The sequence below is a fragment of the Gymnoscopelus braueri genome (genome assembly GCF_963280865.1).
Source record: "Gymnoscopelus braueri genome assembly, chromosome: 17".
NCBI lineage: Eukaryota > Metazoa > Chordata > Actinopteri > Myctophiformes > Myctophidae > Gymnoscopelus > Gymnoscopelus braueri.
Window position 1 is genome coordinate 22872361 of NC_137617.1, and position 17500 is coordinate 22889860.

At 45.4% G+C, this 17500-nt stretch overlaps 1 protein-coding gene across 2 annotated transcripts in view; it reads left to right on the forward strand.

Annotated features, from left to right (window-relative positions):
• The window catches only part of raraa (retinoic acid receptor, alpha a), a 205194-nt gene that overhangs the window by 71755 nt on the left and 115939 nt on the right, over positions 1–17500 (forward strand). For both annotated transcript variants that reach the window (XM_080455506.1, XM_080455509.1), the window contains exon 2: positions 12987–13864. In XM_080455506.1, coding sequence (XP_080311632.1) covers positions 13711–13864 — 154 coding nt within the window. In that variant the 5' untranslated portion in view covers positions 12987–13710. The remainder of the gene's footprint in view (positions 1–12986; positions 13865–17500) is intronic.

Consider the following 17500-nt stretch of genomic DNA (forward strand, 5'->3'; position numbering starts at 1 on the left):
AGGAGAAGGAAGGGGACAGTAACACAGGTTTGATGAGGTAGTGGAAGTACTGTGTGGCTAATGGGAGAAGAATAACAAGACCCAGACCACAGGGCGTACGGCTCCCACCCCAACAGAGAACCTCAGGGCTTTTGTTCTGCGTCGCCTCTGTTTGCCTCGCCACTCGCCCTCTTCCTTGTTGGCTCTCACGTCTCTGTATTCTTTCTCACTTCGCTCTGTGTGTTCTTTTTCTCGTCACACTTACCCCCCCCCCCTCTATCCCCTGCTCTATCTCTCTCCTCCACTTTGTTTCCCTTGGAATTTCACTTTCACTCCCAGCCCGCCCTCTCTTGTCTCTGTATATCTCTCTCTCTCTCTATCCAGAGTACATTTAGCCTTTAGCTCCCTCTCTGTGTCCGCCTATTATCCCCCCAGCACCACCAGCACCCTCCCACCCTCCAGCCCCGCTCTTGGCTAGCTTCCTTCTTTTCTTCCCCGCTCCCTCTCACCTCTCTGCTCTCTTCATATTTCATATTAAGCAATCCTTTCCATGGAGCCAGCTGTGTAAACAGTAGGGACCAGCCCTTCGTGTTTTCTCAGAACGAGAGAAAATGCCACAAAAAAAGAAAACAACAAAAAGAAAGAGAGAAAAAAAAGCCTGGACACAATGAACAAGTTGCAAGTAGCGAGCACGGCGGCGCGTGTGTGCAAACACACACACACACACACACACGCACGCACGCAGGCACGCACGCACACACACACACACACACATACACACACACACACACACACACACACTCCCACACATTGCAGAGAAAGTCCCACATACATTCGAAGGAGGTGGGAGAGACAAAGGGCTATAGATCATCTGTGTGTGTGTGTGTGTGTGTGTGTGTGTGTGTGTGTGTGTGTGTGTGTGTGTGTGTGTGTGTGTGTGTGTGTGTGTGTGTGTGTGTGTGTGTGTGTGTGTGTGTGTGTGTGTGTGTGTGTGTGTGTGTGTGTGAGCGCACGCGTGCGCACGCTTGTACCGGGCAGCTTGTTTATGTGGGTGTGGGTGCATTCCGTTACCATAGCCCCCCACAAATATTGACAGAGCTAAACGGTTACAGTGGAGTAGCTTGAAAGCAAACACCACATGCCACTCTACGCCAGATAGGCCTTCTATTTTACCGCCAATCGCACCCTGACGTTGAATAATTGTGCTCGTTTTATGCCTCCTAATGCTGTCTCTCATGCATAATTTGTGGTTTTAAAGTTTGGAGATTGATAAATGGAAGGGAGATCTCGGACGCTGCATGGCGGCACGCGGTGATGCGTCTGACCCATATTTGGCTGACACGCTGGCCCACGCCGCTATTTTCTATCTATAGCTCTATAATCTGTCTATCTGTAATGTAGGTAGCCTATTTTTACATGGATGTTCCTGGAAGCTGCTGGTTTTTCCTGGGATTGTGGGCCCACCATGTGATGCAGATAAGAGTCATTAAATGTCTTCATGTGATACTCTTTAAGGGCAGAGTGGGCAGGATTTTGGTGATGTGGACAGGCACAGTTAGTGTGTGTGTGTGTGTGTGTGTGTGTGTGTGTGTGTGTGTGTGTGTGTGTGTGTGTGTGTGTGTGTGTGTGTGTGTGTGTGTGTGTGTGTGTGTGTGTGTGTGTGTGTGTGTGTGTCTGTGTGCAGATGGTCTAGTTCTGCACGGACAACCACAACAGTATTCAGATTGTATAAATCCATGACACACACACACGCACGCACACACACGCAGCTCATCCGTTGGCTTATATTTTGCAGGTGCAATGCTCGCTGGCATTTGAGATAATTAAAGGCTGACCTTTTTCAGGCGAGGCAGAAATGTCACTCGGCCCACTCTGCTGACAAGTGGATTCACCCCACGGGGGGCACTGGCAAAACGGAGGAGGATTCTCAACATCCCGGATGTGCACTTAGCTCCCTTTAGTCTCCCTGCTCCTCAGTTAGTGGCTGTCACCGAAGAGGACGAGCCCCCACTTACTCCTCTGCCTTCGCCTTCTCCAACCCACTCTTCCTTAGATCCTAGCCTGATGTGCAGTGGTGGAAAAAGTACTCAAATGTTTTACTTAAGTAGAAGTACTCTTCAAAATGTACTTGAGTAAAAGTACAAAAGTATTGGTATCAAAATGTACTGAAAGTACCAAAAGTAAAAGTACTAAAATGTTTGAAAATAGCAGATCTACAAGCTCACACCGCGTCACGTAGTGGAGTAAAATTACAATATTTGCCTCTGAGATGTAGTGGAGTAGAAGTAAAAGTATAGACAATTGAAAATACTCCAGTAAAGTACCTCAAAATTGTACTTAAGTACAGTACTTGAGTAAATGTAAATGTGTACAGTGTACACCACTGGATGTCAGAGTATAAATGGATTATCATGTGGGAAACTATGTTGATATTTTTCAATGTTCTACGTATAACTGCAACTATAACTTAAATTGACAAATATAATTATGAATTTAGAATGCCCCTGTCATTGGAAATAGTATCAGATGTGTGAATAAAAATACAATAAAAAATGTTGTTCTTCATATCAGTCTAATCAAGATGGTTAATAGACATACTGTAATCACAATATCTGGCCAAATATTTTATTAAATTGTGTTAAAGTGGAAGCACTCCAATTTCAATAACTTCTGAATAATAAATGCCCTAGATGTTGCATCCAAAGAAGTAGGTCACTAAAAAATACTCACGGATTGAGTTACTCTTAACTAAACAAATATGATTCAAATTATATCTATGCTTTCCATTTTGTCCCTAGAAATTACTTGATTTATACATTTTGGCATTTTCCTCCATATAATTCAAATCAGTTGTCAGATAAAACTTTACTTGCACCAGTGCTAAAAGTCGGAATGAGTGATTTGCTGTTAATGGCAGACCTTGTTGTATTCTCTTTAATGCACTCTAGTCGTAGAGAAACAAAAAATTCAGACTTGTTATTTCTATTATTACTATAAAGTCTACTCAACACATTCTACCCTTTGAGTCCCAGCTAATTTAATATAGGATTAATTAAAAAATTGGTTTGGAAAATATTTTTTGGGAAGTAATTTCCTAAATTTGGGTTACATTTCTTTAAATACAATCTAAGTGGTAGAATATTTGAAAATAAGCTGTATACTGCATGGCATGTCCAAACTGAAAGTATGAACTGCAATGAAGAAGGCTGCCAACATGAATTATCACATAGCCCACTGTGATGACCCCACCCATCACACACACCCACATACATTACATACTACTATTTGAAAGTCAAACTACTTTGCAAATGCTACTCCCCATAGAATGCACGACATTGTTGTTGTTGTCATTAGAAGGCAGGTTTCTGAACAGCCCACAGCCCTCCTCTGAGACACAGACCCAGTAGACAGAAATGGTATCTTATAATGAGCATTCGTGAGGACCAGTTATATGAAGGTTGAGAGTGGGCAGTGGTGGAAAAAGTACTCAAATTCTTTACTCAAGTAAAAGTACCAATACTGCAATATAGAAATACAAAAAAAAAAAAATTACTTGAGTAAAAGTACAAAAGTATTGGCATCAAAATGTACTTAAAGTACCAAAAGTAAAAGTACTAAAATATTTGAAAATAGCAGATCTGCAAGCTCACACCGCGTCGCGATGCGACGCGTTGTGAGCTTGCAGCTTGCAGATATAAAATAAGGCTAAAGTGGTTAATGTACGTTTCATAATATCATCATTTATATCTGAAAGTGTAAAAAAGTTACGTTTTCAAATAATTGTAGTGGAGTAAAAGTACAATATTTGCCTCTGAGATGTAGTGGAGTAGAAGTGAAAGTATTGGAAATTGGAAACACTCAAGTAAAGTACAAATACCTCCAAATTGTACTTAAGTACAGTACTTAAGTAAATGTACTTAGTTACTTTCCACCACTGAGAATTGGGTGAAGTGCTCCTGTAAGTACTGGAATACTTGTTACTTCTCAGAGAGGATACTGCCAGGGGCCAGTCCGTCCTCTGTGGCCTGCCGCTAGCCTTTGAACTAGTCATGGTACATGGTACTCTCCTGTATATTTAAAACCCATGCCATACGAGCCGGTAATGTACAGTAAAAGCAATGTACTGTATAAGGCGGTCTCCAGGGCACTCATGTGACACACAAGTGTAATTGGGGGACATGACACAGCACACACTCATTAGCGCACACACTGTCGCTCACCGCAATGAAGGCTGCGGTATGCATGACTGCACACAGCATCCACCCGCTCACACACTTGTTGACACATGTGCATGTGTATTTTCAGCGCGCAGTCGCGCACGCACACACACACACACACACACACACACACACACACACACACACACACACACACACACACACACACACACGCAAATGTGCCCACGCACTTGTATGCAGCCTTCTGAGTGTGCAGCGTATACACAAAAATATGCTTGTATGTGCATTTACGAAGGCATAGGCACTTCGCACACACACACACACACACACACACACACACACACACACACACACACACACACACACACACATACACACACACACACCCATACACATACGGGCATCCGCTCCCACTTTCTCACGTCCCACTGGTGACGTATATGTCCTCCCACGCCGCTCTCCTCATAAAAGTTTCAGTGCATCGTGCCTGAGCGGCTCCCATAATACCACTGCCAAGACATATATGACAGAGCTGGAGCCTACAGTACGTACAGTGGCTGTGATAACTCTCCACGACCTGTCAAAGGCTGTAGCATCTTAGCCTTCCTTCCTTGCTTGAATGAGGTTCTATAGAAATCAAGTGGAGTTTTTTTTTTGATGTAGGCCGTTTCTTTATGGAAATTATGAGTAATGTATCGGAAGCTGTGGGTTTAAGTGGCGATTTCTTGTAAAGTGTGTTATTATGTAGGGAGGATATATGAAAAGGATAGAATGAGGACTGGCAAGCTTGTATGTATGGCATGTTAAAACACCATCTATTTTATATGAAACAGCATGCACAGCAAAGCGCTCATATTCATATAAAATATGTAAAGGAAAGAGCCTAATTCATATAGCATGAGCTGTCCAACGCAGCACGCTTGCTAAGGACATTCAAGGACAGTTTTCAGTGAGTTTTTCCCCCTCAATAGCTCTCACCTCAGGGTGCTTTGTTGTAAACTGCACTACATTGCACTCAACTGGCTCATATAATTGTTTTAATAGCCAAGCAGTTCACTGTATCGCCTAGTTTCTCACTTATCATTGCATAATGCAATTACACTGCACAGTACCCACAGCCACAGTAACAACATTTTCCAAGTACAGAACATTGCAGACTTGTATGGTCTTTGAAGTCAAGCTAATATTCTTATAGCCGCTATCAAACACAAGTAGACTCCAGAGCTATCTGCTCAAAGTCATAATTATAGTATACCGCGTTATCGCTAATGCCACAGAACACTATAGTACCTAATTATATTGAGCTATAGGCCTATAGCATTATAGCTAGCTAACTCAACCGCCGCACAGTGTATTATTGCTAATGCCATTGACCTCTAGCTGCCATTGCTAATCCACTTGACCTTTGTAGCGTTGGCAACACCAACATCATGGCCATTTTAATGTCAGCAGGGATGTGTTTGTGTGTGTATGCGTGTGTGTGTGTGTGTGTGTGTGTGTGTGTGTGTGTGTGTGTGTGTGTGTGTGTGTGTGTGTGTGTGTGTGTGTGTGTGTGTGTGTGTGTGTGTGTGTGTGTGTGTGTGTGTGTGTGTGTGTGTGTGTGTGTGTGTGTGTTGGTCATCCCCTGAGGAGTTGTCCAGTTTTTTTCTCCATTCCATGATGGCTGGTGTTTGTGATACTGACCTATTTGAACTTAGTATGTATGGGTATTTGTGTAATGTATGTCTACATTACACACGCGCATTACACACTCGCACGCACACACACACACACACACAGACACACACATCACACACGCACACACGCACAGACACACACAGACAGCCACGCACACAAAATTATGTCCACTCTAAAGTGTGCTCACATGTGCCTGCAGTTGTCATTCCCTGTGGTCCTGTTTGGCATGCTGGCCGCCCGTCCGTCCGCCCTGACCCTGCTTCTTTTATTTTTTTGTGTCTTTTCAATTATTAATTCTGCATCGGCTGTCACAGGCCATTACAGTCAGTTGCTCATGCTTGCACAGCACAGACCCTCCCCTGTGACCTCTAACCCTCTCCCTCCTCGCCATTTGTGCGCATATGCAGAGAGCAGAGAGCGCCGAGCCAGCAGAAGTGACCCGCAGTATTTGTTTATTTAGATGCCTCCTGTCTCTCTTATCTATTGTAAATGATCACATGCTTTCCCTCAGGAGCTGTTTTCCATACGTGCGGGGCAACAGTAGGCACTTACAGTGCTCCCCGGTGAACTGAATCCAGCTGAATATACAGTAGGCTAGCCTTATAGTGGTTAGATATGGTATAGTATATATGCCTTCAGACCTTTGAAAGAGAGTGCGCTAATGGCTCAGCCCCGGGGGTCACTGTCCACCTAGTTCTTCGATCACAGCCGTATCTTTACGGTTAAGTACAGTCAAGCATCCACTCAATTTTTCAAGGAATGCAACTGTACAGTATGCATCTGTTGTGAAGCCATATAGTGCAGTTGTGTGTGTGTGTGTGTGTGTGTGTGTGTGTGTGTGTGTGTGTGTGTGTGTGTGTGTGCGTGTGCGCGCGCAACAGTGTGGCACAGTGTTTGTTGACGGTGACATTATAGTGAGCATTTTGTTACGATGCCTGTCCAAATTACTCCTCTTCTCTCTTTCTCCTTCTCTTTCTCCTTCTCCTTCTCCCTCTTCTCTCCTCCACCAACACCAACGACCTTGAGTGTCAAGCGTATCATACATGGATAATGTAAAACACATACATCACAGGGGTGGGAGGAGGTCTCTGCCTGGATACTGAGAAGAATAGAGGAGAAATGACTGTGTGTGTGTTTGTGTGTGTGTGTGTGTGTGTGTGTGTGTGTGTGTGTGTGTGTGTGTGCGCGTGTGCGTGTGTGTGTGTGTGAAAGAGAGAGAGTGCAGCTTTATGATTTGTGTGCCTGTATGTGTGGATCGGTATAGGCATGATAACAAATCATGCCTGTGTTTTGTTCATGTGTTGTTATATTAATGTGTCTGCGTACACAGTAAAATCCTCAGTGCTCATTTAACTGAGAGTGTAACAATTGCCCATTAGGGATCCACTGTTACACTCTGTGTTAACACTCTGTCCATACTTTAGTGTGTCTCTCTCCATACATTGAGAGATACGCGTTGTGACGGTTTCAGGGCAGTCTGCAGCCTGTGCACGGGTGTCATGCTAATATGCAATGGGGGATGGCTGGATGCGATGCATGTGTACTGTATGTGTGTGTGATGGCCATATGCACGTTGACAAGGGTGTTTGAGGATGTAGAGTGCATGTCAGCAGCTTTCCCCAGCTCTGGTGTTGCGTGTGCAGTTTTCAAGGCAGATTATATGAGAGCTCGGTCATGGCTTGATTCCGCTTATATCTGAGAGCTTCAGCTCTGTGTGCGTGTGCGTGTGCGTGCGTGTGCGACTGTGCGAGCCCGCGCGTGTGTGTATGTATGTGTGTGATCCCCCTGTGTGTTTTGCCCTCAACACTGGCAAGAGGATTATATGGGTGCTCAATTACATTCTACTTCTGTCCACACTCTGCTGTGATGTGTGTGCCTCTGTGCGTGTGCATGAAGGAGCATGTTCATGCCTGTGTGTGCTCACATGCTCTCTCTCTCTCTCTCTCTCTCTCTCTCTCTCTCTCTTATACACACACACACACACACACACACACACACACACACACACACACACACACACACACACACACACACACACACACACACACACACACACACACACACACACACACACACACACACACACACAGCTTAGTGCAAGAGAAAAGAAAAAGATTGATTTGATTGAGTGTGTTTGAAATGCTTGAGTTGTGCCCGTCAGACTTTGTTTACAGGCCTGTGTGTTTTCACAAGCCCATACATTGAGACATTGTTTGGCCTGCTCATGTCTCAGTGTACAGTAACTCCACCAGACCTGCCTGGTGAACAGACCAGGGCTGTCCAGCAACAACACCTCCAACTGGGAAATTACGTCAGGCACGGCGTGCTTAGACCAGCGTCATTCTCTTATTCACAGCATCCTCCCCTTTTTTTCTGCCTTATGCAGGCTGATTACCACACCGCCAAACTACCATGGTGTAACAGTGTGAGCTCTGTAAACTCAGCTTGGGACAGAGATCGTAGCCTCTTAGTCAGAAGATTGCGTTGAGATATGCCACCACCTTAGAACAACAAAGCTCAGGTGTTTATCTCAGAGGACTAGCTGAGGCTTACGGTTCAATATGGCCTCTCACGCAAGATGGTGTGATGATGTGCCTCTCCCCAATGACGCTAGCTGGTTTGGTTCCTCTTTGATAGGCCCAGCCCAGATTCTGTCGCCCATCACACTTCAAAATGGCTTTCACCTCGCTCCAATGGTGGTGCCTGACATTGCTTATGTATTTTACATGTTGATGCCAATGCGAAAAGCCCAGGATGGCATATCGTTGCAGGCTACTACTGTACAGGGCTCTGTCATGTGAATCGGTCGACACGATGAATCCCAGTGTTGATATTCGTGTGTGTGTCCCATCTGCTCTTTGCTTTCTTTTAATTGTTTGTTGAAGATGCATTTAGGCAGAATATCTCCCAAGCATAAACACCGATCTCATTGTTGAAATTATCATCAGGCATTCTCCCTCAACGCCTCGCTTCAGCCAAGATAAAGTCGGAAATTAGGCCATGTTGTTATCCTTGACCGTTTATCAGTTTTTCCAACCATATCTACGCAATTGTGATGTCTTTTATTTACATAGAGTAAAATAGTTTGGGAGATGGATGAATGGGTGTTCTCTTAACTCTACATCCAACCTAGTTAAACAGGTGGCTTGACAGGAGGGAGGGGGGGTGGGGGGGCTTTAAAAGTTTAAATGAAACAATATCCTGCTCCCCTGGGCTTTTAAAAAATGCTATTAAAGCTCTTTGCCTAATACAAACACGCCCCTTGCCCCCACAAGCCCCACAGAAGCCCCCATAACTGGCCCGCTCCACCCCTGTTCTCCCTCTCTGTATTGCCCCTTTACTTTTTACAACGGTAGCCCCACGTGCATCCGTCCGGCACACAGCGACAGGGTGATTGGAGAGCACTTTGGTGGCGATCAATAAAAATAAGGCGCTTAATACAGGGCTAGCCCCATAAAGGCAGCTCTCAGGCTGATGAAGAGACGTATCATGGTGCTACGCACTAGCTGGTTGACTGGGGAAGAGCAGCCTTTGACAAATCAGCGCTGTCGGGTACAAACCTTGTACTGTATGTCCAGAACCATTACTTTTCAGGAAATAGAAAAAAAATAACCTTATTTTGTTCCAATGTAGTTATTCATTGGTCAGAAACTCTTGTAATACTTTTCATTGGTTAAATATGTATTAAAAACCCACAGACATACTTAACCACTTTCAACCTGGTATCTCCATTTTGGCATGTCATTATAGGCAAAGATTGTCATAATATTCCAAATGTTTTGAAAATAGCGAAAATAGCAGATCTATAAGCTCACAACACGTCGTATCAGGACGATGGCTTGTGAACTCGGATCAGCTATGTAGATGAGCTACTTTCGATACTTTTGCGTGTATAAAATAGGGCATTAATTTATGAAAAAACTTTATGAAATATGGAGATACTACAAGGGTTCTGCCTGACATCGAGGAAATGTGACACACTCACACACACATACACACAGATTTTTTCACTTGCCAAACTCATTCCCATAAATAACCATTCACTCACCATGTATATAGAGTCAATTACAGACACTCACACAGGCACACATAGATGGGCGTGTGAAGCTGTAATTAAAAGCAGCCTCTATAGCCTTGAGTCTTGTGGGGTCTGGGAGAAGAGCCAGTCATTCTGAGGCTCTTACCTTCACTTTTGTGGCAAATTTATGGTGTTGCTTGACAAAACTGACGCGCTCTCAACTGAAAAAAGTGTCGCTCGGCGCTTTCTCAATGTCGCACGCCCGTAGAGTTTTACTAGAATTTTACTACATTACATACCGTCTCATTTCTGTAGTCAGTCAGTCAGTCACTGGAGGGTGAGGGAGGTGTGCTTGTATTACGATACTTGTGAGGGCCAAATTTCCCCGTAAGTATTGTATAATCTGAGAAATAGACAGTGTGAGGACAATTTTCCTGGTCCTCACTAAATAAGTGGTTGTTTCGAATTAAAGAAAGAAAGGATTTGGGGAGTTAGGCTTACAATTAGGAAAATAATTATCCAAGTTGCTGTTAGTGTTAGGATTAGGGCTTAGGCATTGAGAGCACTGTTTCCCAAACAATGGGTCGGGACCCACTTTGGGTCGCGGAACAACTTTTATGGGTCGTGTGTAAATATCCCCTTTTATATCTGCTATTTTTGAATAGCCAAAGTATACAATAATGGTTAAAGTGGTTAAAATGATTGTAACACTATATTGACTTATTTAGCAGGGGACCCCCTGGTACCCCGCCAAGGTCCCCGGACCCCACTTTGAGAACCAGTGACCTACCCCAATCAAACCCTTGATGCTGAGTGCCAATCAGGGAGGCCTTGGGTACCATGTTTATAGTCTTCGGTAGGACTCTGCCAGGGATTGAACGCTGACCTCCCAGTCTCAGGGCGGACACCGACTACAGGGCCACTGGAGTTACTTATGACTGATTTATTCATAGTTGCACGCTGGTGTTGCGCACTGAAAATAGCCGATCTACAAGCTCACAACGTGTCGTGTCAGCTTACATAAGCTATGTTTGGTGTGCATCTGTGCAACACCGGCGTGCTACTATCTATAGGGCAGGCTTTAGGGTTACAAATGGCATTCGTAATGTCCTCACAAGTATAGTCATACTGTGTGTGTGCGTGTGTGTGTGTGTGCGTGTGTGTGTGTGTGCGTGCGCGTGCGTGTGCGTGTGTGCGTATGTGTGTTAGAAATTAGGCTTCTGCTTAACTGGCATCAAGGATTCTCACAGTGCACTGCCTGTGCGTTGCATTACATCCCCTGCCTCATAAAGAGGGTCATTATGGTCAGAAGTATGAAGTCATATAATTTTCATCAAAGCGTCCGTGCGTATGAATTATGCAGTGCTCTGGCTGTAACAAGATGCGGAGCAGAGCTACCTGGCAATAGCTAGAGACGTGCATCAGAAAACTGCTACGGCAATGCAATGAATATGTTCCGTCTTTCTTTTTTCATTTTTGCTCGTCTGATATGAAATTGAGTGCAGTATCTTGTATGACAAGTTGTTCCAAAGGGAATACATAATTTTCCCTGTTGTATCATGCATGGCATTGCATTTGATGTGTTATGCCAGAAAACAAGACTGAGTTGAAATCTCATTTATAGCTTGGTACCGATATAAATCAGCTATTTTGGCTATTTTTGAAACCTGACAGTCACCGGCCTACGCAGGGACTGTGCAAGTTGGTTATGTTTGCCCTATGCAATAACCTTTTACCCGTTGTACCCATTGGCAGAGTACTCGTACCCGTCTGTCTGTCTGTCTGTCTGTCTGTCTGTCTGTCTGTCTGTCTGTCTGTCTGTGTCCCTTTTTTGTCCATATATGGAGATCTCTGTATCTGTCCGTCTATCTTAGAGTTCTCAATTTCAGTCCGGGATTTGGGCTGACAAAGTATGCAAATTGATCAGGTTGATTAGGGCTCGGGTTGCACAAATTATTTAAAAAAAATAATATATATATTCATTATTATTATTATTATTTGATATTTATTTATAATAAGACTGTTTGCGAAATCTCATCCCATCCCTGGCAAAGTTGCTGAGGCACTGCACTGCTACGCACTCCCGGCCACATTCGCCGGTACCCAGCTGTTCTTGTGTGTACTTAGGCCGTTTGTGGTGGGTGTGTGTGTGTATGTACAGTACAGTAGAGGTTTGATTCTCTGCCCGGACCTGAGACCAGCCCTGACCGGCTCATGGGTCGGGTAGGAATTTCCCTTCATTTCCTCATGGTCAGATATAACGTATTTGCTTTATATATAATTGGGGTTTGGAATTTGCTATTTGGTGTGATAATCAGAATGATAACATTGTAATCTTAAACATGATGCATAAATCACTGTGATCGATACAACAATGTTTACAACAATGGCAAATAGATTACACACAAAGCATAAACAGTATTAAGTCCTAAGCATGTATGTTGAAATTTAGAAGTGGACTGAATCTGAATATCAGAATGTTAAATGTATGTATTATACACATTGTAATCTCAATCACACTGTGATTGATAGCCTACATAAAGACAGAAAATGCACAGACTCGGGTAGGGTCAGCCTTGTTTTGTGGGGCCCAGCGTAAGCTGTACAATTATACATGTGCACATCTTGGTGTTAGCCCGTAAGTAAACACACTGCCAAGTGGAAGTCTCCAGTGGACACAGAGTGGGTCCTTGGGGAACACCTCATGTTTTTTTCCCCCCCCGCAACTGTAATTAGCTAAGTTTTCTTTTGTGTTGCTGTTTTCATGTACGCCTTGGCTCCTCTCCCATCATGTTTGTACTCTCGCAGTTGTTAATGAGTGTGTGTGTATCAGCACAGAGCTGTGAAGAGACATCACACACCCACTTCTCTTCATGGTTTTAATGCTCCATTAGATAATTAAGCCGGATGGGGTGTTTTTGCAACATTTCAGATGAGACATTACCATTAATTAGTGTCAAAAGAAAATAACTGTTTTGCTCAAGAGCTTACTCACAAGGGGAAACAAGCCTCTTTACCTTGTCACTTACAAAGTAAAATGATCTCACAGCCCCCCTCTCTTTCTCTCTCTCTCTCTCTCTCTCTCTCTCTCTCTCTCTCTCTCTCTCTCTCTCTCATTTTCTCTTTCTCTGTAGGTAAACACTAAGAGACTCAGAGGAGGATACCCAAGGAGGCCAAACCAAGGAGAGGGCTATTGTACTAGTGGCATCATGTGAGCTGTACATTCCTTGGAAGTGCTTTACTGCAGAGTGGAAGAGTGATTCTGCGCTCCGTATGAAAGCTGCAGAACCACCAGCAACCCCCTATCACCACTATCGCCACTCCTGACAGCCCCAGACGGCAGTCATCAAAGCCACCTTCTTCCTGACTCGACTTGCCCTCTCTCCGCTTCTCTGTCCTTGTGTCGTTAAGATAAAAAATGACCTCGCTAAACTTCACCCTGCCCGACGCCTCGCGCAAATAAGGGCTTTCAGCTCGCCTTACAATACCAGAGAAAGGACGGCCTAAACCCTGTTAAATCCCCTGCTTTTATTTCTCCTCTCTCTCTCTCTCTCTCTCTCTCTCTCTCTCTCTCTCTCTCTCTCTCTCTCTCTCTCTCTCTCTCTCTCTTTATTGTTGTTTCCTCGCTCATTCAACCCCTCGGCGCTCACATTCCCTGAGCAAACTGGGACCATTTTGGGGATAGCCCACACTCCCAGCCATAAGGGGATTTTGACCAGCGACCTACTGGGATACCCGCACATCCGCCATCTGCATGGGGGATTAAATCGACGCCTTTTTCCATTTGGGCTCCTGTTTCGTTGCATTATTTTTTCCCCCACACGTGAGGCCCTTGGACTCCAGCTGGATTGGGCCATCATGGCTGGGAAGGGTAACCCGGTGCCTGGCCCGCACCTCAACGGTTTCCCCATGCCTCCCTATTCCTATTTCTTCCCCCACGTGCTGGGGGGACTGTCGCCTCCGGCCCTGCCTGGTCTGCCCATCAGCGGCTACAGCACCCCCTCGCCAGCCAGTAAGTACTGTAAGTTGCAGCATTTTTTTCCTTTGGTTTGTTGTTCTCCAATCGAGGATTGATTTGACGGAAAGAAACTGCTATGCCTTGATATGACCTCACCTGTTCCTGTGTCACGCTCAGCCGGCTGTGTGTTACCTATGAAAGAATGCAGGGAGACAGCTGGAGACTGTGATGCATGTACCTTGTTGTGTGTCCAGGTTTAGCCATGTTTGTGTTCCTTACGCACACACACAGTGTGCGTGTGCGTGCGTCCACATGTTAGCATTGGTAGGAGTGTGCTGGCCTTTCATCTCGTCCTGTTTAGATCTTTCTTACATGAAAGGTGTGTGTGTGTGTGTGTGTGTGTGTGTGTGTGTGTGTGTGTGTGTGTGTGTGTGTGTGTGTGTGTGTGTGTGTGTGTGTGTGTGTGTGTGTGTGTGTGTGTGTGTGTGTGTGTGTGTGTGTGTGTGTGTGTGTGTGTGTGTGCCTGCCTGTGAGTGTGTGCGCACGTGCGTGTGCGTGTGTGTCTTTGTGTCTGTGTGTTGGTAAACAGAGAGCAAGAGCCACATGCACACACACAGTGCCTCAAGCGCTGTCCTAAATTTCCAGGCCCAGACACACACACAAGTATACACACATAAACACAAATGGAACGTCACCCTAGATCACAGGGATAAGAGACAGGACAACCAGAGGAAGAAGGCTCTTTATTTGGGGAACACAAACCTGGCAGCCTATCCCAAAATAAACCTCCTGAAAATCACCAGTCGCATGTCCATCATCTTTGCACGTTCCATCAACAGATACAAATCTGTCAGTACACTCATCTTTTTATGTTTTTTTTAGACATCTCCATGTCAAACTAAAGTCTACAATTGCAAGTCCTGATTTAATCCACCAGAAAATTGCACCTGGGTACATTGAATGTATAAGTCCCAGCTCTACACCCTAGTACACACACCACACAACAAGCTAACGAATATTGATAAACCCCGCCCCTAGCTAATTGATTGATTGGCCATGGCAGCCGCAGAACTATCGACGACAAGGACTGCCGTCAGCGGTGTACCTGCGTTTATGGGGGAGTGGCGGTGTCACTGTATGGCTTTGGACAGGCCTGGCAGACTCTGGCCTCGCCCGCTAAAGGTTTCTTGGGGTCAATCTATTGACTTTCTATCTGGCAGAGTTAGAGGAAGTGAGGAGCAGTTACTCCTACTTCCTTTAATGTCACATACTGCACCTTCCACGGCACGCACGCACGTTCACTCACACACGCGCACACACACGCACACACCATGCCTCTGACTTTCATTAGATTCCTCTTTGCACTAAGATGGTGTGAGTGCGAGTGTGTGAGTTTGAGAGTTTGTGTGTGCGCATGCATTCGTGCGTGCACGGCATGCGTGCGTGCGTGTCGTTCAGGCCTCTCCCCCAGTGCTTGCCATGTGGGGCAGCAATGTTCCTTCCCTTTCGCCTGGACAAACATTTCCTGTCGGTAAACACTGGAGAGCCAGGGACACCACAGCTTCCTGACCCGTGCACACACACACACACACACACACACACACACACACACACACACACACACACACACACACACACACACACACGCACACGCGCGTACACACATTCTTTCTTACACGCACGCAAAACCTTTACACCCGCTGTCCTCCTTACTGGCTTACTTTCCTTCACGCTCTATCTTTCTTAACCAAGATAACCAAGGACACCCTACACATGCAAATTCCTGACTTAATTAAAAACTCTGAGAGTGTAAAACTGGACCCCGCCAGGGGTTTTGCAGCGTGCAAGGGCTGATGAAAGACTGATCTGTAAGTAGTAGTACACGGCAACATTGTCAGCTGTCCCCTTCCACAGTAAAGTCCTTGGAGTTCATTTCATTCTGAGAGGGTACAAATGCAACCAATGTACCCTTACAGAGTTACAAATGGATGAACTGAGGATTCGCAGATGATTTGTAACTATCCAGATGTTTCCCTGCTACTTTGGGAGGCAATGCTGTAAATCTGCGTTCATATATATGATGGCTAGCTGGACTTCTTTCCTCTTCACTTTAATTTGGATTGAAACGGGGGGGGGGGGGGGTATGGGGGGGACTGTAAGAAAGGGCAAGATCCCACGAATCACACACGCACATGCAAACACAGAGCTGGTCATCAGGGTATGGCTCTTTCCCCTCATCTCTCACTCACTTTGTTGCTTTTCCTCTCCTCTCCTCTCCTCTCCTCTCTCTCTCTCTCTCTCTCTCTCTCTCTCTCTCTCTCTCTCTCTCTCTCTCTCTCTCTCTCTCTCTCTCTCCCTCTCACGTTGATACACACTCAAATCAGAGAGAGAGAGAGACAGAGAGAGAGAGAGAGAGAGAGAGAGAGAGAGAGAGAGAGAGAGAGAGAGCGAGAGGTGGAGAGTGAGAGAGTTTGTTTGGAGCTTTAGACTGGAGGGATTTGGACAATGTCAGATGGGGGGGGGGCGAAGTCCAGCCATTTTGTCCTTGATGGATTTCAACACCGCTCAGCTTCCAGCACAGGCCTAACACACAGGACGGCAATTTTGTGCGTGGATGTGTGGTTGTATACGCGTATGTGTAGTTGTATACGCGTATGTGTGTGTGTGTGTGTGTGTGTGTGTGTGTGTGTGTGTGTGTGTGTGTGTGTGTGTGTGTGTGTGTGTGTGTGTGTGTGTGTGTGTGTGTGTGTGTGTGTGTGTGTGTGTGTGTGCGCGTGTGCTCGCATGTATACAGTAAGTGAAGTGGCTTGTCCTTGCAGGGCTTATTGGCTCTCTATGTGTTATTTTCCAGAAACACAAGGAGTTAGCCCAATGAGAGAATGTGTAAGAATGACTATTCATCTCATAGATTTCACTCTCTCAGTGGCCGCTGTTATCTCCCCACCTCCAGCATAGACAGTTGTAGAATTCTACTCTCTCCCTTTCTTCTTCTTCTTGTTCTTCTCTTCTTGTTTTCAAAGTCGTTCCACTCTCCTTATGTCTCCGCCTCACTCTTCAAACCACAGTGGGCCAATTATTTGGGCCAAGCAGAGCAGAAGGGTTAATCCATGCCTACCCAACGCACGCACCCAACACACGCACGCACGCCACGCACGCACGGCACGCACGCACGCACGCACGCACAGACACACGCACAGACACACACACACTCTACTGTAATCTCCTGAGGTGTATTCTTACCTCGCAGGATGTGAAAAAATTTGGAGCGGGCACTGGCCATGAATCCATCCATGCATAATCTCTTTCTCTCTCTCTCTCTCTGTCTCTCTCTCCATCACTTAACTTCACTCTCTGTGTCTCTCGCTCTCTCTTTCAATGGCCTATTCTACCATTTCTCTTTCTCTATCCTCTCTGCTCTTTTGTCTGTCCTCTCTCCTTTGTTTATCTCTCTCTCTCTCTCTCTCTTTATCTCTCTCTCTCTCTCTCTCTCTCTCTCTCTCTCTCTCTCTCTCTCTCTCTCTCTCTCTCTCTCTCTCTCTCTCTCTCTCTCTCTCTCTGTCTCTTTCTCCTGCTGTTTCTCTATCTCTTTTCTCGCCGTCTCTCTCTCTCTCGCCTGTCCTCCTCCCTGTTTAGTATGGACATGGATGCTGTCATTGAGCCAAGTCAGTTTATGGACGGCAGCAGATCGCT